General features: G+C 40.6%; 3 protein-coding genes across 3 annotated transcripts in view; 2 read left to right on the top strand and 1 right to left on the bottom strand.

Moving 5' to 3' along the window:
- The window catches only part of LOC149067900 (uncharacterized), a 153,832-nt gene extending 150,154 nt beyond the window's left edge, over positions 1–3,678 (top strand). The window contains exons 2-3 of the mRNA XM_089251984.1: positions 437–647; positions 3,500–3,678. Of these exons, the coding sequence (XP_089108110.1) occupies positions 461–647; positions 3,500–3,678 (366 nt within the window). The 5' untranslated portion in view covers positions 437–460. The remainder of the gene's footprint in view (positions 1–436; positions 648–3,499) is intronic.
- The window catches only part of LOC149067897 (uncharacterized), a 346,496-nt gene that overhangs the window by 294,606 nt on the left and 26,465 nt on the right, over positions 1–25,425 (bottom strand). Inside the window, exons 10-12 of the mRNA XM_089251976.1 lie at positions 24,686–24,771; positions 23,027–23,190; positions 20,938–20,997 (exon numbers count right to left, since the gene is read on the bottom strand). Coding sequence (XP_089108102.1) covers positions 20,938–20,997; positions 23,027–23,190; positions 24,686–24,771 — 310 coding nt within the window. The remainder of the gene's footprint in view (positions 1–20,937; positions 20,998–23,026; positions 23,191–24,685; positions 24,772–25,425) is intronic.
- On the top strand, positions 3,617–6,695 carry LOC149067899 (CD151 antigen-like). Its single transcript, XM_089251983.1, has 2 exons — positions 3,617–3,727; positions 5,688–6,695. The coding sequence occupies exons 1-2, from the start codon at positions 3,705–3,707 to the stop codon at positions 6,595–6,597; spliced, it is 933 nt and encodes a 310-aa protein (XP_089108109.1). The 5' UTR covers positions 3,617–3,704; the 3' UTR covers positions 6,598–6,695.

Below are 25,425 nucleotides of genomic sequence, written 5' to 3'. Positions count from 1 at the left end.
CCAATTAATGGGAGATGTGTACCTGTGTATATATATATATATACATACAAACACACGCACACGCGTCAGTGACGATAATCCCCGAGGAAGATCGGGAATGTAATAACAGATCCAGAAAATTCCTCTCTGGCATCCTTTTCTCTTCTCGAAAATTCCATCCGAGGAATATCAGCGAGAAAACGAGCCCCGAGGGGAAACGGAGTTCGCGGAGTAATTCCAACGAATTAGTGGATCTTTTTGAAAGAGTGAGACGAACGATTCAGAAAGGTATTAGCGTAATTCCTTTATATCAACCCTCCCCCCCCCCAATCACCCCTTTAATAATCATAATTGTTGTTGTTTGGTACGGCTTTGACTTATAACTCTAGGCCCTTCTCACTTGATGCTTTGTTTCTTTATTGACTCTGTATTGGTTTGTATTTTTATTCTTTCATAGGTGGTGACGATTGATGACGTAGATATGAGACTCACGAGGTCTGACACTGAGTTCGGATCAGAGAATTGCGTCGATTACGAGATCAGCGACAGTTCAGATAGTCGTCGGCACAACATCCCCGAGAACCTTCGACATCTTCTACCGACCTCTGAAGGCGACAGGGACGATTTTACTGCGCATGCGCCGTGTACTACTGCCTCCGCCAACTATAGTATGTCTGTATTTATATTTGCATTTAATATAAGCTGCACACTAGACGCCACACTGTGGCGAGTTTCGAAATATTCCCGCTACTAGATGGCGCTGCTAAAAATTGATACGCATCGAGGGGTTTTTTTCTCCGATGACGTCATTTTTGCCACTCCGTGTACTTTGTGTGACAATTACTTGAGATTTTTCATCTTGCCTTCCATCTATACCAATGGTTCTTAACCGGGGAGTGCGAGATGTAAAAAAAATTACATGCAGTGCTGTCTTAAGGCATGGGCCCACCCGACCACGGCCCGGGGGCCTCAAGCGAAGAGGGGCCTCACAAAAATGAGATCTGGTTGAAATTTTCGAGAAGTTGTTTGGTAGGGCCTCAGAAAAATCAATTGGCCCGGGGGCCCATGATACTCTTAAGACGGCCCTGATTACATGTTGGCTAATTATTCAGGAAAAGTAAAATGATGATAAAAATTGAATTTTTCGATTCTTAAAAAAAACGTTAATTATAAAAGGCATCTTCAATCCGTTTCTCGTGTGCACCACGGTGCTCCCCTGAAGCACCCAGGAAGCTCGATTCTCGCGACCAATTTCGTGTTTGCGAGCACTTGATCAACGTTCGAATCGAATTCGTTGCAAAAATTGCGTTCTAGGATTGAAAACCATCCTAATTTCATGCATTCGTATGTCGAACTTGCCGAAAAGGGAGGCGCTCTTCTTTTGAAGATGGATACAGGCAGTGCTCGCGAGTAGGAAAAAGGTTAAAGACCTCTGAATTTGACATTTTGAGACACCTACTTTTTTAACCTTCGCTTCTAGAAATGTATCACATGAAATTCGCGTTGCAGAAGTTATAGTTATTTAGCAGAGGTTATTCGCGTTGCAATGTTATAGCATGGATATCCAAGTCAAAAGTAGGTCCGGCTTAATTACTTCATATTTAACCTCCTAGGCTTCGTATATCTCTAAGCGAACTCAAATTTTTAAAATTATTGATGTGGCGGAAAAACCCCACTAAATTTCCGCATTTCTACAGTAAAATCACAATTTTAACACTGATTTCTATGAAGATCACCCTTTGCCTGACCCTCAAAGCGATGCTGATGATGATTATGACGTCTGTTTAAAAAGCCTCATTACTGGGAGTATTGAAAATGTGGCACAAACCATTATAAAGGCATAAATATTATACATATACTAGCAGCATTAAAGAAGTGACAAACCATTGTAAAGGCATATACACGTCTGAAACGCATTGCTAGGGAACCACGGCAACCAAAGTAAACGTTGCGAAAGTGATTGTTGAGGCCCAAAATCATTGTTGCCCGACAGTTTTTTGCCCATTTGGGGCATTTCCCTGCTCTGACGAAACTTTAAAGTAGCCTATCGTTCAAGTCGTATCCCATTTGGTATATATGCAAAATTTGGCGACGATCGATCTAAAATTGTAGATTTGTATAGTGTGTGTATGTTCTCTATACACATCTAGGGACCGTTCATGTATTATGTCATCATCGATGTGGGGGAGGGGGTTTCCGATTTGCTGCCTTTTGATGACAAGGGGGGAAGGGGAGTTTGGATAATGCTTACGTCATCAACCACCCTTTATGAAAATATGAGTTATGATTCAGAGGGGCGGAGCTGATGACGAAATTTTGCTGACAGGAGGGGAGGGGGTCAAAAATGGCTAAAAATTTGTTTACGTAATACTTGAACGGCCCCTTACATCTTTAAAAATGCCATAATTCATTGTTAGAACATTGCATCTTCCAATGCAGAAACAATGGAAATCTCGAGTATTGTAATCTTCGAATGCTCGGAGACAAAATAGAAAGAACTGACTTTATAATTCATCCTCAAAAGTGTTGACTTTTCAAGATGCCACCAATGTCTAAAGCAGCACTCGAAGTGTTTTCTTATAAAGTTAATACCGAAGTACGCGTAAGAAATCCGGAAATTTCGGTCCGTTCCGTCGTCTGCAACTGACAGCCAATCATTGTTCAAGAAGAGAAACAAAGAAATGAAACCATCGGTTTCCGATAAATGAAAATTCAAAAGTTATATCGAATTCTGAGATATAAAAGAAAATCAAACGATAAAATGATAAAAAGAAACGTGTTGCCAAAACTTGATTCCATAATTTACCTCAAAGGGAGAGAGAAATCGAGAAAGCAAAGTGAAAGCTTGGGAAAAAGCATATAATACATTCATCCTCGTACGTACTTTGAAACATCTATTTGTGGAACTTAAAATGGCCATTAAAGAACGCCGTAATGGCTTTAAAATCACTACAGTCACTGTGGTCCCTGCATCCGAAAAGAAAGAAACGGAACTATACAACTTTCTTCAACAAAAGAAAATAACAAAGAAAGAAAGAGATGGAAGCTCATTTCCAAAAAAATAACCTCACTTCAGAAAAGAAGGCAGACAACAGAAGCAGCCGCAGCAGTTAGTTCTTCAAAGAACGAAAATGGTGGACGAGAATAAAAATGGCGTCGTTTTCTTTTTTTTTAAGGAAAGAATAGAAATGAGGTAAAATAGAAACTTTTAAAAAGAAAGATGGAAGAAAATAGTATTTTAGAAGGGGTAACAGAACAAAGAAAAAGAAGAAATAACGGTTTCCTTTATTTGAAGAGAATAAATTTCTGATGAGGAAACATAAACTACCCATTTGTCGTCTGCTTTGTGGGAAATCGTTTTCTTGGTTTTAAATGAACGCTCTCGTTTTCTTTTATACTTCCGTTGGTTAATGGTAATGGATATCATTTCGCTTTACATAAAGGGCGTATATTTATATTTAATGCTTAATACCAGCTCATATATATATATAAACATCTTTTATCTTTATTTTTCTCTTAGATATCAGGAAAATCGGTAGGAAAAGCCATCGACAAACGGCAGCTACACTAAGTTACGAAGATCTCGTCAACATCATCACCACCCGTTGGACAAACTCCGCGAATGGTGCCGCAGGCGTCCAGCCACGATTCCGAACCACGAAGAAAAGAAGCGCCGTCGCCAATTCCTTTCAAGGATAAAAAGACAAACAACAACAACGGGCTCCATGTTCCTTCACCGAGCTATGAGGTGAGTTTACTTGGGTTTTTAAGCTTCCCCCCAACTACTGCTTGTCATCTGCAACGGTAATATCTTCGTTGACCTGCTATTGTTTACTAAATAAATCTTAACAGAACATCACTGAACGATTGCCCAACCAATCAGGAAGCAACAGTACCAGTTAAGCCATTCAGAAGTGTAAATACAACCTGAAAATTTAGATCCAGTTTGTTTTACAATTTCTTTTGATGATGTTAACGACTAATATATAAAGAATACGCGGAGGACAAACCCTTAACAAACGACTGCCTTCAAGCAAAGCATTTGACCTGTTCGTCTTTCCCCTTTTAGAAATGATTTAGCCTGCATCTGTTTTCCTTAGATATGTATTTTCATGGAAGCTTTTTGTTCCAATCTTGAAACCGCTGTAATTCCGTAGAATCAACACATTGTAGACCCGTGTTATTTTTTAAGAAAAGCTCATTCATCACGCCAGATACATATGAATATAAAAACGCGTTACAAAGAGATTAAACTTATATTAACGCATTGTTCACCGGTCACGAGTCGGTGAAAAATGCGTAATATAAGTTTAATCTTTTTGTAATGCTTATATTGATACTAACGTCACCTTTCGTATTATCTTCTTTCCAGAAACATCTTTGAGGCGTTTCTTTTCGCCTTTATATGTGGCTTCAACCTGGTCATTCAGTTGTTTTGAAACTGATTTGACATGCCCATCTGCACCTGAGGCTAACTTGACCGCAATCAGATCCGTTCTCGTCTCAAAACAGGTTTGAGCCATTCATCTTCTACGTTTGGAACTGATGCAATGAACTCACCTTCTTCCTTTGGAACTGATGCAATGAACTCACCTTCTTCCTTTGGAACTTGTGCGACCTATTCATTCATTTTCCCATTTGAGACTCGTATGACCCATTCATCCATTTTCCCTTGGAGACTTGTATGACCCATTCATCTTCTCCTCCCTTTGGAACTTATACGACCAATTCATCTTCCTGCTTTAGAAATTGCATGACTCATTCATCTTCTCCCTTTGAAACTTTCACGACCATCTACTCTCTTTGAAACTTTTACGACCATCTTCTCCCTTTGAAACTTTTACGACCATCTTCTCCCTTTGAAACTTTTACGACCATCTTCTCCCTTTGAAACTTTTACGACCATCTTCTCCCTTTGAAACTTTTACGACCATCTTCTCCCTTTGAAACTTTTACGACCATCCCCTTTGGAACTTGCACGACGTTCATCTTTTCCCTTGAAATTTGTGCAGCCTAATCTTATTCTCCCTTTGAAACTTCAACGACACATTCATCTTCTCCCTTTGAAACTTGTTCGCATTCACCTTCTTTTTAGAACTTATATAATGTACTCATCTTTTCTTGAAACTGATTCAAGTGATTTTTTTTTCTACTGCAAAAAAAGATTCAACTCATCCATCCTCTTTCTTTTGGAAGTTGTATAGTCAACGCAGATTTTCTTAAAGATGATTTTACCCACACTTTTCTACCCTTAAAAAAATAATTGAATGGATCCATGTTCTCTTTTTCAGAACTTGTAGACTCCCAGCTCGTCTTCTCCTTCTAAAACTTGCATCAATTTATTGTCTTCTCTTAAAATAGATTTCAAAGCTTTTTTTTTTCCTGCTGAAAACCGATTAGTCTCCTTTTCGCAACTTATATAACCCGCTCATTTCCAGGTACTTGTAACCAATTCGCACTTGTTTGGCTCATTAAACCTCGCTTGAAACGATTTAAACCCAGTAATTTTCTTCCGAAATGATTAAACCAAACCCACCGTCTATAATAAAAGATTTAACTTCTGAACTTTCAAAACAAAACTTCGAGTGTATCCCATAGAAACCCGTATAATAAAAGATATCATACTGACTTTCTTTTATATATCAAGACATCGTTGGAGCGGCTCATTGTAGTCCCGTCTTTAACGTTGTTTTTTTATCCCCTTTCAGGTATTACAGGCTGTGGATATATTCGTGCAATTTGGCCCTTCTGGTCAGCGTGGTGGCTTTCGTGTCTATCGCAGCCTGGATACTGTCGGATTACCACATGGCCTTGTTCCCTTCCATCAAGATGCATCACCCGAGTTTGCTGTACGCATACTTGGCACTGGCCGTACAAGGTGGACTTCTCCAAGCCATCGGCTGCTACGGGGCCATCCGGATGAACGAGAAGCTCCTCAACGTCTACTGGTCCCTGATGCTCTTTCTGCTGTGCGGCGACGTCGTCGTCGGGGTCGTCTGGGTGTTCCGCTTCCAGTACCTCAGCACCAACCTGAAGGACGACCTGAGGAGCCGCGTCCAGAAGGACTACGGCATCGACCCGGAGTTCCAGCTACTGTGGGACCGCGTCCAGCAGGACTCTTTCTGCTGCGGGGTCTCCGGACCCCAGGACTTTAACACCAGCGCGTGGATCGGCAGCCAGAGGCAGGATTACCCTCAGCACAGGCAGGTCGTGCCGAGGAGCTGTTGCAGGATGCATCTCACGGACCGTTACCACGGCGAGGTACCGGTCAACATCTCCTGCGTTGAGGCCGCCTTCGGACCTCTCATTCACGCACGGGGATGCCACGACGCGGTGCGCAAGTGGCTCCAGCATTCCGCGCACCTCCTGTCCGTGCTGGGTTACTGCGTCATAGCCTTCCTCAAACTGTGCTTCGTCGGTATACTTAGGTACGAGATCAGGGAGATGATACAGAAGATAATGATTCTCAAGGCCATGGACGAACCACATGGTCTGATGGAGACGTCACTCTCCTCGAAAATTAACCTTCGCCAACACAGCCAGGCGAGTGACAAACCCCCGAATGGGAACAATAACGACTGTGAACCTTCGGAGGTGAAAGGGTCAAGTCCAGTGTAAGATACATTCGGATCGAGCTGCTCGTGGCGTTGGCGGGGACGGAAAACGAAAGACTTCCTTTGGCGAGTAATTACCTCGACCAATCAGCAAGAAACTCGTTTCTGTTTTTCAGTGATAAGTAAGTAAACAAAAGTGTGCCTAAAGAATGAATTCAAGCAAAACCAAAAACTAACCAATTGTTTTAATTGTAAACACGTCCGATATGTGGCACCAGTCCAGCAAATTCCATTATAGGTGATATTGAACAAGAAAAGAAACAGCAAACACACGATAAAGTGCCAAGTATCAAAACACGAGCGTCGCTTCTTCACATTACGTCGATCTTTACTGTATATTGACCAATGACACAACACCAACCACTTGAACGATCCTCATGATCACCCAACCACCCTGTTGTTCACTTTCGTTCAAATGCACGTGGTTACCGACATTGGAAGGGATGATGTCTTCCGACTATCGCAGGAGCATTGACAGGGCAATGTGGTTCCCACCGAATTGCATAGCATTAGCCGAATGGGTTCAAACAGGTTCTATCAAACCAGATTTTTGGCTCAATCGGATGATCTGATCAGTCACGAGCAGAACATCTGCTGATGATAGTCCAATTAAATGAGAGACATTGGCTGATTGTATTCTTACGCAGATGGAATATCAGATGATGATGGGTCTGGTACAGGCAAAATATTGGCTGATCGTAGTCTGATGCATACAAGGGCATCAGGAGGTGGCAAGCTGGTTCAAACACAGCTGATGATAGTCTGGCTCAGACAAAACATCAGCTTATGATGGTTTGGTTGAAGCAAACCATTGGTTGATCGTTGTCTGATACAAGAAAACATCAGGTGTCAGGTGTAGTGAGTGACCGGGGTCAATCAGAACATCGGCTGATAGTGGTCCGGATCGGAGAAAACATCAGGTCATGCTGGTGTATTTGGAACGGAACGTCAGGTTAGCTGATGTTGTCAAGCAGAACATCCATTGATGGTGATGTGATTCGGATAGAACATTGTCTGATGGTAGCCTGATACCTACAGAAAATCAGCTCTGTGGCGATCTGTTTCAAAAAAGAACTTCAGCTGATGGCAATCTGATAAGCACAGAACACATCAGCTGATTCTGGTCTGTTTCGAACGAAACATCAAATTTGATGATAATAGTCAGGTCGAGCTGAACATCAGCTGATGGTTGTCTGGTCCGGCCAGAACTTCGGCTGATGGTACTCTGATTCACACAGAACAACAACTGCTGTTGGTCTATTTTGGACGGAACCCCCAGATTAGCTGTCAGGTCAGGCAGAACATCAGATCCGTTAATGGTCGTTAAATTCAGCTGTTGTTGGTAGAGTGTAGAGTTGAGATAGAACGACTACTGCAGTGCATCAACTGCAACGTTTCGGCAATCTCAACATGTAATTAGGTTTGTGACTCTGGCCAGATAAAAAAAAAAAAACAAGAACGGGACGGTTTTTTAGCAGTAGTTGGAAGTGGTTCCACGCTTTCCGCCAAAAAAGAAAACAAAAAGCATCAAACCAAAGTCCAAAAATTGCAATACTGTAGTTAATTACGCGACCTCTCATGCATACTCACTTTTTTGAACTAACTATGGGTTACCATAGAAGCTTTTAGCCATAGTAAAAACGCCATCTAGAGCAACAATGAATAACAGCCCATCAAAGAATAGCAACACTACGCCACTCTGATATTCAGAGGAGAATCCGGGGTGAACAACAGGGTGAAAAAATTGACAGTAAAGATCGGTGCATTGTTTTCTGTTGGTCTTTTTTTTTTTTTTTAATGAATAAGAGATATTTTGTCGTTATTTAATCTCGCTTGTTACATAGTGTCTTTGTGAAAGCAGATACGATTCGATTCGAGCAAAGGTTGGTTTCGTTTCTCGCCAAAAAAAAACAGTATCAGTCCATGAAAAACATTTCTGTTGCGATTTCCAATCAATTATTTAGCTCGTCATTGCAATTGCAAACACCAAAATTTATCTCGTGGCTCTCTATGTTGCAGCTGCTTTTACTTTCTGTGACGTATATATTGCAAATAAACGAACCGATATGCGCGTAGTCAACAGGTTAAGAAGTATGCATATAAGACGTAATGGCGTCACATTGTTACGGCTCCGGCCACTTCAATTTATACAGATGTCAAAGTATTCATTATTGGAAACTTATTACTTTCTTGATAAGAAGGAACTGCAGCTTCGTGTTCATAGTGGAGGTTTGGACTCATCACGTAATTAGGGTAGCCCAGACATCGTGATTTTGAATGTCTGACATGGTGATCTCCACATTCACCTCCCTCTAGAAAAAATAGGCGGGGGGGGGGGGAGGGGGTACGGGAATTGCGATCTCTGAACGTTCAACCTTTTCGATAACGTAGGCATCTTAATCTCAAGATTCCACCAACCCAAAAAAGTGGGGAGGAGCTTCTATATCCCTTATAATATTTTAATTTGTTTTAAAGCAACCATGACATTATCTTATAACGTTAAACTTGATTTAAAAAATACAGAAGGTGGACCTCTGACTGAAGAGGAAACCTCTACACGGTTCATTACAGAACTATTGGGACTACGGCATCGTGATCTCAAATTTCATCTTTATATTCGCATTCACCTTTCTGTGAGGAAAAAAAAATAGACGGGAATATATATGGAAATGTGATCTCACAAAGCCCCGCCTACGTTGTCAAGAAGGTGCAGCTTCATCATCGTGATCTCAAGATTTAGCTGACTCGAAAAAGTAGTAGAAAGTATAAGCTTCAATACCCCGTTGCAAGATTTTGATTCGTCTCAATTGAACCGCAGCATTGTCATCTTCAGTTTCACTTTCTCCTCCAAAAAGAAAGTAAGTGCAGCTTCAATATCGTGGTAGAGATTTTCGTTCATTAATTTATGGGGCCATGACATCGTGATCTCAAAAGTCTGTAGTCGGAACTTTGGCATCATGATCTCGGAATTCACCCTTCTCTTACACGAAAATGGGCGGAGATGGTGGATTGTTATCTGTAAGTCCAACCTTTTTGCAATCAAATAGGCGGAGCTTCATCATCGTGATCTCAAAGTTTGACTCGAAAAAAGTAGGAGGGGCATTTAGATGCCGTTGGAATATTTTGATTCGTCTCAAAACAGCCTGATCCAAGATACATTATTGTCTCAACGTTCCTATTCTTTTTCATAGGAAAAAACATTGGAGCTATGACTTTGCGGTAAAGATTTTAGCTCATCACAAAATTGGTGGAAAACGGGAATCGTGATCTCGAAATTGAGCTTTCTCCCAAAATAGTTGACAGATATTTTTTGCATCTCGATATAGTATAGCCATTGTGATGTTGTAGCTCATGGCACATGATCTCAAAGATCTTTCTATACCAGAAAGGTAGGTAGGGGCGTGGACAGATCTGCCGTGGTGATCTTTAGTTCCGAAATTCTGGAAAGGTAGTAGGCAATATTGTTATCTCCAAGTTCAACTTTCTTTCAAAATAGCAAATGAGTTTTTGACGTCGTGATCTAAGAATGGATAGGCAGAGTGTTTTATGCTCTCAATGTTCAATATTCTCCATAAAATATAGAATTATGACATCGTGATGGAGATTTTGTCTCGTTACAAGTGGACGATAGTTTCTAATGTGATTTCAAAATCTTTTTTTTTTTTTTTTTTTGAAAAAATGTTGGTTTTCGAAACGAATTTTGACATGATTTTCAAATTTCTGAAGGAGGGTGAATGTGGTCGCAAAGTTCCCCCAATTTTGGAAAAATAATGTACGTAGAGCCATGGTATCGTGATCTCAAAATTTGGTTTTTTTCGGAAAATTAATCTGGGAAGTCGACACCGTGATTCCAAAGTTTGTGTTTCGGTAAATAGTGATCTCAAATTGCAGGGTTACCAAATTGTGATCTCAAAAAGCTCAACTTCCTTTCCTCTTTAAGAAAAGTGGGTGGGGCTTTCTAACCTCGAAAATATGGGCGGAGCTTCCTAACCTCGAAAATATGGGCGGAGCTTCCTAACCTCGAAAATATGGGCGGAGCTTCCTAACCTCGAAAATACGGGTGGAGCTGTGACATTGTGATGCGAATTTTCACCTCATCGGACAGTATGATTTCCATTCCAAGTCTGCAAAATTCCAGTCAATGATTTTCGCTACGCTCTTGCATTTATGATGCAATGCATGAGTTGAGAAATGAGCTTAAACCACACGAGATCGAAACCGCTTTCGCAACCGAGTCATGTCTGTTGAAAAACGTTTTTCTTTGTTCGTGCAAAACATTAAAAACATGCTGCTTTTCAAGTGATACATTTACTAAGCAAGTACGAAAGTAGTTAGGTGACATAGATGATGATGAGAATATTATATATACATATAATATATATCATATTACATTATATATCCACACACATATACACCGAGAGACCCTACGTAACAGCAAAAGAAGAGGAATAAACATCTCTATCACGTTTCGCTAATGCGGTGAAATGTGTTTCTATCTCTCTCTATCTCTTATATTGAATCTCTAGTTACGAGAGTATATATATATATATATATGATATATAGTTTATACAAAACATATTATGTATATCACATTTCAACTCTGTTTTGTATACAACGTATATACTTTACGTAAAAATCTGCGACGTACATACATATATATATTTCATTATAGTGCATTGTAGGGTTAGGGGACGCGTAAAAGAGCACCAACTGCACCTGGTTATCATCAGGCTATAGGTTATTTTGAAGATGACAAAATACGAGCACGAGGACTTTGAATTAAATCTAATTTAGAAGAGCGTTTCGTTTTACGGAATATAGTAAACAAATGATCGAGCTTCCATCGGCTAATTATTTCTTTTTCTTCTTTTTTTGAAATCAGATGTTTGAAAGGGAGGGCAGGGTTTGTCATCGGACTCTGGAACAACTGTTTATATCTTATTGATCTGGTACGAGTTGGGGAATAACCTACACAAATCTTGTCCAAGCTGTCCAACTTGATTATGACCGAGTCGTGTAGTATATTCGAAACTTGTCACACGTTTTCACACAGTCACAGCACTGACAAAGAAACCGAGGTTAGATATTGAACAACTTGACACACGCGGATTTTGAATCCTGTATTATAAGGGGCATTTGGCAAACCCAACCTTCGGATCGTCGTCTAAACCAATGTTTCTTAACCTTTTTCAGCTCATGGCCCCCCCCCATGGACCACATTTTTTCTCGTGGGCCCCCTCTACCCTCATCCAAGAGTGAGATATTTTCTATTTTTTTATTATGAATGAAATTTTAATACAAATACAAATACAAATACAACGCCACAACAGGCAAATTGCCCAACGAGGTGGCTGACTTAAGAACATCATGGATCCCCGAGCCATTTTTTGGAGTCCCTACCTACCACTGCTACACCACACATGCACCCCCCCCCCCCCGCGGAACCCCCCAACGAATCGGTACATGCGGGAATGTGAGTGTACGTGTAGTGCAACCTGACGTAAAGTTTGTTTCGGTGTAATGCTTGTTATGTGTAGTGCTGTCATCTGCCCCCAGTTTTTCTAACTATGAGTGAAGTGTTATGGTTGAATGATTTATCGTTGTAGGACTGTTGCTCTCTGTGGCGAGACTTTTTAACGGGGAGATCGGCTCGCATTTGCGCCTTGAAGTTGGGAACCACAGAAAACCAACTTCAGCCGACCACCACTGTGGGGTTCGAACCCGGATCCTCGCATCACGAGTCCGGCATTGTAACCACTCGACCACCACAGCGGCAGATAAGAATAAATCAGATCAATCTCTGGAATCCTGGCTAGGAACGGATTCAAAAATGGTGGATTATCATCTCTCCCAGGAGTCAAATTATGTTGTAAAAAACGGTCTGTGTAAAATATGGGACAATCCAACGAACATGCACGATAAATTTACCCTCCCAACACATCAACCGTTGCTCCGGCAGCCCTCCATAATTAACTGGAAATAACAGCTTATATATGAAAATCATAGTACCAGATGCCATATAGTGCAGTCCCCCTCCCTCTATTATAGACATAATTAACATAATAATAAAATAATAATAATTAAATAACACATATTCTGAAGGTAGTAATATTTTTCAACCATGGTTCACTTTTAACGTTTTTCTCTTCGCATCTCTCTATGACTCCCTTCACCACCTTTCTTCTGATTTTCTCCCGTGGCCCCCTAGAATATCCCAGGACCACAAGGGGGCCATATGGCCCCAGGTTGAGAACCACTGGTCTAAACTACAGACGTAGAGCATATCCTTCAAAAAAGAAGGTTAGTGAAGCATTCAACATCAATTACAACCTTTAAAAACGGAAATTTCAAACCCTTAAATATCAAGTAGAGCCTTCGAAACGAAAGTAGCCAGCGTTTCTAATTTATAAACGGTATTATTTATAACCTCATAAAATTAAAAATACGATGGTTTCTCAACTCTAAGCAACAGCTGCACCCATCAAAAACTGCAAGGAAGGAACCTTAAACAATAAGTCTTCAATACTTGAAGGCAGTGTAGTTTCCGAGTCTTAAACGCGAAGTACAACCTGTAGAAATAAATATAGGCGAGGTTTCTAATCTCCATAAATAATACTGTAGTTACATTAGAAATAAGTAGGCGCCGGAGATGTCTGAACCACAAACGCGATGGTGGTTCAGCTGACCCACTCACTTTCACTTTTAACATCATGTTTAATGGACAGAAACCCCGACCCTTAATGGTTTAGTCTAGTTTCCCAACCTTTTTGTCCCATCGCCCCCTTCTTCAGAATTTCTTTCTCCCATCACCCCCAACGCAGTCTAACCCATAGGATGCTATGTCATACCCGTAGCTTCTACCGGGCCCCCAGGGGGCGTTAACACCCACGTTGGGAATCACTGGTTTAGTCATTGTTTGGATTAAGAAACCTCGTCTATTTTCGTTTTAGAATGATATTTAAGGTATAACCTTACCTTTTCCAAAACGGAAATAAAAAGCTCCTCTTATCTATAAACAATAATTATGTGACGGTAAATACGAAAAAATCGAATATTGTGCATAATCACCGAATCGATCACATTTACCGCGTGACAGTTACATCCTCCCGAAATGAAAGGGGGGCGGGATTTCGGAACATTGAACATCGAGTACAACCTTCGCGAACGAAAGTAGGCGGGTTCAACTACGACCTCCTATATAACCGGTTATCTAGGTGGTCGTGGTTCAACTAAGAGCGTTAAGTACACAAGCAAACGAAAGCGGGTGGAACTACGAACTTAGCAAGATCTTCGACTCGTACTAGTGTCAATATGATATTAAAATTCGAAAATTCCCCAAAGTTCTTCCTGTAGGATGACCGTATATTCATTTCTTTCACACTCACATTTCGTCACTTCAGTGAAAATTTTCATATCAAAGAAAGATAATTAGAATAATTTTAAATTGTAATTTCTGGTCTTCAATCAGTCGATATATCCCGCTATTTCTTTTTAAATATGGTCATTTTATTTATCAGCCCTGAATTTTAATAATGACGCTTGTGTGAAGAAAAATATAGCGACATCTATCGGTACCCCGACTCAACTTACCCGTGTTGTCCATTTCAGAAAAATAAAGCACAACCTCCCTTTTTTTCGAACATCTTACAAAAGAAAGGAAGAAAAAAACTTCTATTCAATATATAAACTTTCCAAAATTCCGGCCACTTTACAAACATAAAACGGATTAGCGGAGTAAATTAGTAGGTATATATACTGTATTATATTATACATTAGTCTTACACATTAGAGAACGGTCAAGACTCTGATTTCAAAATAACAAAATGGCCGCTCGAAATTTCGTACTTCTCTTCACTTTAATATCAGTTTCTCAAACAAAAAAAAAAAAAACCATTCATAATTGCACTTCTAATGGTCATTTCCTTGTTATTTATGGTCGATTGTTACACGGGAACTCGAAAAAATAATCTAATTTTTGGACCAAAACTTATATAACCAATGATGACACGAAGGTAGGCGTGACTAATACGGGATAAAAAGGGGCGGGGAATAGCAGAATTTTATCGATACGCCATATCTTTTTAACATTAATGAGCTTCGAAAAGAAGAAAAACAGGAAAAAACTAAAAAAAATATCAAAATTTATGTATATCATTCAAATATCATATCATATATATGTACAAATATGGGTTATATTCCACACCCGGTTCATGGTTAGATCCAGCTTATGTATACCATGGAAATGTCTGGAGTTGTTTTCTTCCATTCTTTTAAGAATATTGTCTCTCTCGTATCCTTCCCGAATGTATAATGTTCGTAGTGCTTCGTGGAGTAAAAATATCCGAATAATGGAAATCGGAGAAGAGAAATTCGCCCTATTGCCCTCCACGGGGAGAAATTCACCCCATTGCCTTCCCGGAGAAAGAGTAACGGGGAATTGCATACAGTATCGATTTTCCATTTTTGTATGATATCGATGACGTATATACAAAGGAAAAAGAAACGCCATGTTTTGGATCTGGTTGCATTCAGCTATGGCCCATGAATAAATATGTTGCAATCTTTCATTTTGCACATGATATCATGCGTCATCTCTGTGAGTTATTTCAACGGTTCTCGTTCAGATTTGATGACTAGTTCAAGTCCATTTACGGAGGTGATGCTGACGATTGTTACGGACAAAGTTACAACATCAGTACATGTCTAATCAGCTTGAAGCTATAGATACCTATTTGCTGGGAATAACGCGAACGATACCTGTCACATAGGCGAGACGTCACGTATTCCTGTCGACAGCACTATCAAGCAGATGATATAGATAATTAGCTGTCGGATGGACTTGACATCCCTTATAGGTAATGTCCCTCTGCCAGCAAATTGGACCTTCTGCGACGGTTGCCAAGACATGCTCATGTCAGGGTAAAGAGAGCTTTCGAGTGGGCGTGTCATCAGGGAAAACTGTCCAACTAGCTGTTGAATGGACGCGACGTCACAGAAAGCTGTCGAATCAACTGTAGAGAAGGCGTGACGTCACAGAAAGCTGTCGAATCAATTGTAGAGTAGGCATGATGTCACGCAGAGCTGCCCAACTAGCTGTCGAGTGGGTGTGACATCACAGAGGAATATCGAATTAGCTGTCGAATGCGCGCAACCTCAAACGTATATAACTGTCGAATCAGCTGACGTTACGTGGATGAAGTACGCGTGTACGTTACAGATACCAGTCGAATTCACCGTGTGGTTGGCGTCATGGATACTTGTTGTTTTTTTTAATCAATAGACGCCACTTGGGGTGGCCAGACCAGTTTTTTGTTCAAAGATGAAAGGCGATGAGTACGCTCCCTTTTCTAAGAGCCTTAGGTAGAGAGAAAAGTTTTTTACACTCGACAAAAAGATGTTTCATCAACAGACGCTGACGTACATCTGACGTCGCGGAGAAAAAGAAAGCCACGCCTACTTCGTTTGAAGTAGATTCGCTAACGTCAGATTACGTCACGCGATCTTACAGAATGGTGGACGTCTTCGAGTGAAATATCGAGAATTCGAAGCTTTCCAAAAACGAACTATATTTAGATAGATTTTTCTTTAGGATTCCTGATTGAATTGTGAAAGTCAAAGAATTGATCGATCGGGACGATAGTCACGTGACATCCACAGACTTCTTTTTCACACGGATGATTATGGCTGACTCTGCTGGACGATGATGATCTAACACGGAGGGTTAATTGCATTATCGTCTGCTCGAGAGCTTCGTTTGGGAAAGGTTTACTTTCGGATCACTTCGGGATGAAGGCAAACATAAGACTAGCAGTTTCCTTTTTTGCTCCATCCTACTTTTAGAACTCTCGTTGGCAACAGCGAATTCTTTTTTACCTTTCCCGAACATCCAGGTGATCGAAAAGGAAACATGGAAATCCTTTTAACCATTCGTTTTAAACGAATAACTTCTAAATCCCATTTTTTTTCACTCTGTGAAAGCCATCGTTAAACTAAAATAAAAAGGGAGCAAAAATAAAAGACGCCAAGTTACGCCGATTTTGTAATGCTTTCAGTTCCTTTCTCGCTGAAACGACAATCGTGCTGCGAGAAATTGTTTGTCGACAGCAAACAAAAGAGGGAGTGGGCAATAGAATTATTACTTGGCGTGATGTCGTTAGTGATATTGGCGAAGTTTGGCGAAACGCCGCTGAAGAAAAGAATGAGAATATCGGATGTGTTTACGAACAGGTTTTTCAAGCAGACGATGGCAATAATGAGTTGCCAGGTGCGTTTGAGTTTTGCAACGTAAGAGAAAATTGTCATAATGGTCAGTTAACAGGACGACAACTAGTGCTGTTTCTGCTATATTGATGGCAACATGGCTTCCTATCAGCGTATATAATTTGAACGACTACCCCAGTTTCTTTTTTTACAATTATTTTTCAATTTAATTGTTTACATTGTTAAAAATTTGCACCGTCAGCAGGACGCCATCTTTAATGTTGACATTTGGTGGTGTGTACAGCTTTGACCGTAAAAACATTTTAAGACTTGGCTGCTTTTCAACCCCAATTGGTGGTCGTCCCGATAACTGACGAGTAACAAGATAGTAATAACAAGACAAATAGAATTATTATTTGGCGTAATCTGGTTTGAGATAGTGGTGACGTTTGGCGATCGTCGTTTTTGAAGAAAGTATCGCCATTCTTTTGAAATCGGTTTCCAAGCAGACGACGTGTTAATATAAATAAATCATCAAATTTAGTTACACATCGCTACTCGCAACAAGAGAGAGAAGCTGATAGAACTATCACCTGGAGGGATTTCATTCGTATAAAGAGGCGATATTTGGCGACGGTCTGCTGCTTGAAAGAGAAAAGAAAGTATCGTCCACTTTTTCAATCGCGTTGCAAGCAGACGACAGTAGTGATCGTGACCCTAGGTTTGGCGTCAATTGAGGATAGCGACAAGGGAAATTGAAAAAAACCCCCATTTTCATTCATCGTGCGCTGATAAGTCGCCAAATGTAGGTGCGAGTCGCTAAGTATAGTCTATCCAAAGTGATTGCAGTGTTTTAATTTTTGCATTGTTGCACTTTAGTCATGAACAATAGAAAGTACAGTATATTCAGAAACATATCGTACAAAGATGGCACTGATAAATGGAATTATGTCGCCAAAATGTGAGAGTTTCGATGCCATTTTCATTTGGCGATAATTTCTTAGTTTCTGGTTCAAGGTTCCGGTATAAGCTGCACAACTAACGTATGAATCGGAATCGGTGTGGTAACATTTCACAAAAATAATCAACATATATCTTAAACTAAATAAATTAGCATATCATTAGCCTCATAAATAACTAATGAAATACCAATTTTGCTGAAAATGCATGAACCGAATTCGTGAATTTACACGTATTTCATCATTTCCGAAAAACAGTAACTAAGAATTTGGCGAGTTTTTCTTTATTTCTTAAGTATAGCTGGTTTTTTTTTTACTACCGATTTTTTGAGAAATTTTTTGACTAAAGTAAAATATCTTGATTTTGGTGGTTTTCTAAGAAAGTGGAACTGCGATTTCACACCTAAAATCGCCATTAGTGAAAATTAAAGTCACCAGAATGACGTAATTTGAATCGAATTCGGTAGTCTTGAAAGATTTTCTTTGCATTTGGCGATCAATTTCTATGGAATTCTGGCTAATTTCTGATGACAAATAGACTTTTACAAAATTGAAAGAAAAATTAAGCTTTAGTGTCAAATATCACCATCAGTAAAAGCCAAAGCGACAAAATTGACGTGATCTGAACTGATTTCTGTTGTTTTTTGCAGTTTCTTTACATTTGGCGATTAATTTCATGTCCATTTAGGTGACATTGACGAGTTTTGGCGACAAGTAATCTTTTGAAATTAACAAAATAACTAAAAAATGTTCAATTTTCAAAAAAAAAAAAAATGTTTCATACCGAAACTCGCCATCAATAAAAACCAAAAGTGACATGATCGAAATTGATTTCTGTAAACATTGTGATTTTTTTCACACATTTGGCGATCTATTCTAAATTTGTTGTGGTGACTTTAACACTATTTTGACGACGAGAGAACTTTTCACAATACGAAGTAAAATACTATATTTCAAATTTGGTGACATTTTAAGAAAACGAAACTGCAATTTCGTGCACAGAAATTGTCATCGCTGGAAGTCAAAGTCGCCAAAATAACGTAATCTCTGAACTCAATTTCCAGTAACTTTCACAGTTTCTTTACGTATAGCGAATTAATGTCATGCTTAATTTAGTGCCTATGGTGATTTTTTGTGACAACAATTAACCTCCTAAAGCGAGTAAAATTTCGCGGTTTTCAAACGAAACTCCAGTTTCACACGAAAAATCACCATACATGTAAGCCAAAGGTCACGGAAAACATGGCCAAACTAATTTCCTATGACCTTAAATGCTTTTTTCATGGTTGGCGATCCATTTCAAGTTTTTTTTTTTTTGGTGACTTCGACAATATTTTGGCGACGAGCGAAATTTTTAACGATGCGCAGTAAAATAGTCTATTTCAAATTTGGCAATGTTCCAAGAATTGCAGTTTCGAGTACAAAACCCACTGTCGATGAAAACCAAAGTTATCAAAGTTACGGTTTTCCCGAATTTGGCGATTTTAGCAATCTTTTGACGATAATAATTCCCACAAACATTAAATATCTCAAATGCGACAATTTAAAAAAATATATAAAAAACGCGCAATTTAGATCCAAACATGATCAATAAGCCGCCAACATATGAAGCCTACTCCCAGTTTTATATTCAAGGCCACCGGGGGTCATTAAAAATGACTAATTTGGCTCCAAAACTAAAAAACGAGAGCAGAAAAAATGAATAACACAGTAACCGAGTCTTAGGGGTTGTAATAAGGTATTGCAATGCCATTTCTATTCTGTGTTCATGTTTTCTTTCATGTTTTATCTCCATGATGAATGTTGAATCATTCCATGTTGTGTACGAATAACTAAGGCGAAATATGTAAATTTGTTTTTTTGTTTTTCTATATATTGTGAGGCCTATACTATATATATACATATATGGAGCGCGTATCCCGTGATAACAAATATTAAAATCGTCTAATTATATGAAAAAATTGAGTTCTCGAGTCTTTTCTGAGTTTATTTCTTCCCGGATTTACTTCTAAAAACAGTGGCAACAGCTACGGAGCTCCTGATTGGCTGATACGATCATGTCCGCCATCTTGAATTCACGCGAGAAGTGATCTTTCCCTTCACCGATGACAGTCGAACACTTGATATTTGATGTGATGCCAAAAATTTGGTGATAATTTTTTAAAGGATAATAAAGAGCAATAAGGGATTTTTTTGTGTGCTAAAGGAAACTTTTTGATTTGGCAAGTAAAATGATTGACTAAGCCAAGTAATCACCAACAAGGTTGACATCTTGATCCCAAGGGGAGGGAAAATGTCGCCAAACAACGAACACAGTGGAAGAATGTCGCCAGTTTATGGGGTTAAAATTAATACACCCGCCAATAAAAACCGCTTACATTCAAAAATTCCGACCACTTCAATCATTCATTGGAGCCTAATTGGCGAGTGGAAAACACGCCAAAAGAAAACTTTCCCAACAAAATCGACATCTTAACGCTTCCCCCCAAGTAGAAAACGTCGTCAAACAACGAGCAAAGTGGAGGAAGAATATCTCCATTTGGCGAGCTTTTGTACATTTTTATTTTAAAAAAACCCCTGACATATTCAAAACTTGATCACAACTTCAGTATAAAATGTCAATTTAGTTTCTCATTTCTGATGGTCTAATCAATGATTGGTGGTGAGAAATGTCGCCAAGCACCAAAATGGAAGAATGTCGGCAGTTAATGAGCTAAAAATTAATATATCCGCCAATAAAAACCACTTTCATTCAAAACTCCGCCCAATCCAATCATTCATTAGAACCTAATTGGCGAGTGAGAAACACGCCGTAAGAAAAGTTGACATCTTACGCTCTCCCGAGTTGAAAACGTCGCCAAACGGCGAACAGAGTAGAAGAATGTCGCCCGTTGGTGAGCTATACTACATTTTCAGCAGGAAAAAAAAAAAAAGCTATCGACATTCAAAATTCTCCTTCAATCCTTCATTAGAGCTTGTTTGGCGAGCAGTAAAAAACATCGCCAAACAACTGCAAAAAAGGCCGGATTTTGGCACTCTCTCTCTCTCTCATAATGTTTAACGACTGACCAAAATAATGTGAAAAATTAATTAGGCTCCCAGGATGCAGATTGAGGCCCTACTCTTGGGCACATTCGAAATAAAGCAACCTCGAAATTGATAAGGTAATTTTTCTCAGGGCCTACCTTGAGGTCGTCCTGTAGGCAGGTGATGTTGAGGTCCAGGTTCGTGCCCCCGATAACGACCTAAAGAGAAAGATATAAAGTCATAATATCCATAAGCACCGTGCCAGAGCCGCAGCTCGGCCGTAGGTTGACCGTGTCTCGGCTCGTCCACCCAGGGCCGTCTTAAGAGCATCATGGGCAAATCGCCCCTCTTTTCTGCCCCTTCCCCACCTGGCTAGAAATGACGGCCTACCAATTAACATGCTCTTACTATAGAAAATTTGAAACGAACCTCATTTTCATGAAGTTCCCCTCCCCCCGCACTTGAGGCCCAGGGCCGGCGCTTGCATGAGCCCATGCGTTAAGATGACATTGCCTCCACCATCACCCCCCCCATCCCCCATAGACAACACTTTTTCGAGTTTCACCAGTAAATGTTCGAAAAATCTCGGTCTTGGGGCCCCACAAAGTGTCTTTTATATGGGGAGACTGAGAGGTGTTTCCACGGGAGCCCTCAATGACTTTTTTCTTCCTCGCATACTGAGAATCAATAATTTAAGGGCCGCCAATCTTACCCCCATCATTTAATCTTTTTACACTATAAGTTTACAGTGGGGGGCCCCGTGGGAAAACCTTGCCTAGGCCCTTGGGTGAATTAAATTACATTTTATTTTCCGCACTATAAACTCAATATTGGGCCCTCCCCCCCATTGAAAAATTCTGTCCTAGGAGACGGTAAAAATCTACCAGTCCCCCCCCCCCCAACAAGAGGCCCCCCTCAACAATCTTTTGCATTTTGGATTTTTTTCGCACTATTAATTTATTATGAAGTGGGGACCGGGGAAAAACCTGGCCTCGGGGATCTAGGTAAATTTCCATTACCTTTTGTTTTCAAGGCTAGATATTCAATATGAGGGGGCCCCTTGAAAAATCCTGTCCCTGAACCCACCCCGGAAAATCACACATGACCCCTCACAAGAGGCTCTTAATAGCAAAAAATCAAATATTCTTCGAGGGGGGCCTCGTACTGACACACTGTTAGAATCAACTTGTGAGGACATCAACATTTCGACGGACCTCGAGGACAGTATTTCTCAAGGGGCCCTCTTCAAATGTCGAAAAAACGAAATGTTATAAAATTTATTAAAAGTGCCCGGGTAAGGATTTTTTGGGATTTTGGGGCCACTCTATGATAGAACCGCACTAGAAATTCAATAGTGGAAAATCCTCTTTCATTGGAGACCGTCAAAGTCTACGTGGCCCAAAAGAACGGAGGCTGACATAGTTTCAGCCCAGGGCCACTCAATGAATTTTTTCATAACCAAGAGTCATGTTGACTTTTACGGGGCTCAAGGACGGGATTCTCCAACGGGGGTGCCCCGATATTGATTTTATAGTGTGGATAACAAAATGCAATAAAATAAATTTGCCCGAGGCAAGGTATTGTGGGTAAGGATTTCATAGGCCTTCTATAATACTGCATATCAACAGTGTTAAAAAGATGAGTCCCAACACCGGGGCCCCTCAATGAATCTAGAAGGCCTTTGGGTAAGGGTTTTATAGCCCCCCCCCCCCCATAATACTCTATATCCACAATGTTAAAAAATATAATTCATTGAGTATGAGTTCCAGCACCGGGGCCCCTTAACTAATGTCTAATATATATATTTTTTTTTATGCTGTAAATTTCAAAGGGCCCGTGGGAGAAAACCTGCCCTTGGGAACCCGAATGAATAACAGAAACTCAGAAGAATTTTTGAGTTGAGGGGCCCCCACATGGCCAAGACCTCATAAGTTCGGCCCCTGGGCAAACGCGACTTTTTTGAGTAGTAAAATATGGGGAAGGGAAAAAATGCCAATTTTAGCATGCAAATTGGCCCCGAAAGTTTGGGACCCTGGGTTGGGACAGTCAAAGTCTAAGTGGGCTCCCTCACAGGAGCGAAAGACTGACACGAGTCCAGCCGGGGACCTTCCCCCCCCCCCATTTAACTATAATTTATTAGATGGGCGCCCCATGAACAATCCTGGTCTGGGGCCATCCCCAAGACGATCAACACACGGTCGAGGTACGACCCTGTGCACAAGATGTCGGAAAAAAAAATAGACTCACCGGCCGTGACGACAGCGATGACGGACGTCGGCGAATTGTCGGACGTCGTTGAAACGGTCCTCCGCCACCGACTGAAGGAGCACCACCAGGTGCCGTGATGACTTTGGCATACTCCACTGCGATCAGGCTGCCCACGTGGGCGTTGTTCTTTATCAGTGACATGTCTAGTTTCGAGCAGTCAAAAAAAAAAAGCGTCATTTCCCGACAACAATGCGATGACTGTCACCCCCGTTGGCAGTGACGTAATAATTGGTCACGACAGACGGAAAACAAGGGGATCTTTTTTTTACGGTGCTCTCGGGGTAGCTTCGTGGGGATTTTCTCGGGCTTCTGATACGCTACTGGATTGACTAGAGCAGGTGTGTTTAACCTTTTTTTTTGCGCATGTCGTGAGCACCGTCTAGGCCTATTATTAGAAGAAGAGTACCTCCTGTCATTTAAAAGAAGAGCACCGCCTGTCATTTAAAAGAAGAGCACAGTCTACGCCTGTGATTAGAAGTAGAGCATCATCTATGCCTATTGTCAGAAAAAGGAGCACGTCTATAGCTGTTATTAGAAAAAAGAGCACCGTCTATGATTATTATAAGATAAAGGAGCACAGCTTAAGAGCTTCGTCCGATACAATTTTATTAGAAGAGCATCGTTTATGCCTGCCATTTGAATAAAACCATTTACGCCTATTATTCGAAGAAGAGCACCATCTATTCCTATTTTCAGAACACCATCCATGCCTATCTTCATAAGACCACATCTATGCCTATTTTCAGAAGAGGACCATCAAACCCGATTATCAGAAGAGGAGTGCCGTCTATATCTATTATTCGAAGAATAGCACCACCTATTAGATGCCAAAGGAGCACCATCTATGCCGATTTTCAGAAGAACATAATCTATTCCCATTTTCAGAAGATTACCATCTACGCCTATTTTCATAAGAGTACCGTCTATGCCTATTTTCAGAACAGCATTCTCCAAACCTATTACCAGAAGAAGAGTACCATCTATGCCTATTATTAGAAAGAGAACAACACCTACGCCTAGAAGAAACGCTCCACCTATCCCTGCCATTAGTTATGCCACTGCCTATGCCTATTATTAAAAAGAGAGCACTACTTATCCCTACAATTCAAAGAACAGCGTATATACCTAAGAGAAAGAAAGTACCGTGTACCTATTGGGAAAAAGAGCACTATGTATACCTATTGGGAAAAAGAGCACTGTGTATACCTATTGGGAAGAAAAGCACCGTACATGCCTAGTACAAAAAATAGAGCACCGTACATGCCTAGTACAAAAAATAGAACACCGCGTATATGCCTAGTACAAGAAATAGAGCACGTCTATGTCTACGACCAGAAGGAAGGCATCTTTCATCAAACAAGAATCAGAACAAAACTCATCTTTTTCACTACTATCATTAAAAGAGCACCGTTTTCTCTCAGAACAAGAGCACCGCCTATGCCCACCATCAGAAGAAAAAAAAATATTGCTTCTTTTCTTTTTTTTTGCCCAGCATCAGGATAAAAGTATAAATTTCTTTTCCTCAGTATTAGATGAGCACCTTTTTTAACCGGTACCAGAAGAGAGCACCGTTTTTGTACATTACCAGTAGAAGCAAATATCGGATTAGAGTGACATCACTTGAAAAAAAAAGGATACTGGCTTGCAAGGAAGCCCCACCGGACAGTTCTTGTACCCTGGACAACACGAACGGCGTCACCTCTTTGCCCGTCACATTCTGTGCCCTGCGCAACAAAAAAATAAATAATGATTAAAAATGCCGAAACCAGAGGGCGCGTATCGAGCTCAATTAAAACCTTCCGAATTCCCCTTTGGACTTTTTTTTTTGAGGGATTCAATTCTCTAATCAGCTACGCCACTGATTAACGCCTACGCAGAACTCAATCTCGATTTCAGGGGCCCTCAAATACGGTGGTGGCCCTTGAAGAGGCACGATCAGGGTGGAAGATGTTCCAATAGTCAGTCGATATTTTGGCGGCCTGTGCATCAAACTTGGGGTCCTGGACTCTAAATGTGAGTTTCGAATGACCCTGCACTCTAAATCTTATTATCCTGTTCAGACTTAGGGGCCCTAGACAGGGCTGTCTTAAGAGCACCATGGACCCCCGGGCCAAGTGATTTTTCCGAGGCCCTACCTGGTAAATTCAAGAAAAATTAAACTGCCTCTGGTTTTTCTGAGGCCCCTCTTCTCTTGAGGCCCCCGGGCCGTACCCGGGTGGGCCCATGCGTTAAGACGGCACTGGCCCTAGACTAATCGTGAATTCTGCATATTGTTCAAGTTCGGGGGGCGGGCTACACTCTAATCGTGAATATGCTATTCAGCTTTGAAACTCTGAATTCTAAATGTGAATATGATGTTCGGAATTGGGGCCCCTAGA

Source organism: Pholcus phalangioides, unplaced genomic scaffold (assembly GCF_987345545.1).
Source record: "Pholcus phalangioides strain wild (caught in Gottingen) unplaced genomic scaffold, Ppha-v1.0 ptg000028l_1, whole genome shotgun sequence".
In the NCBI taxonomy this organism is placed as follows: Eukaryota; Metazoa; Arthropoda; class Arachnida; order Araneae; family Pholcidae; genus Pholcus; species Pholcus phalangioides.
This window is presented reverse-complemented; position numbering and strand designations above follow the sequence as displayed.

Coding starts and splice junctions, on each gene's coding strand:
- LOC149067899 (XM_089251983.1), top strand. CDS start 3,705: ATGTTCCTTCACCGAGCTATGAG. Junction 3,728..5,687: donor TTCCTTCACCGAGCTATGAG/GTGAGTTTACTT, acceptor ATCCCCTTTCAG/GTATTACAGGCTGTGGATAT.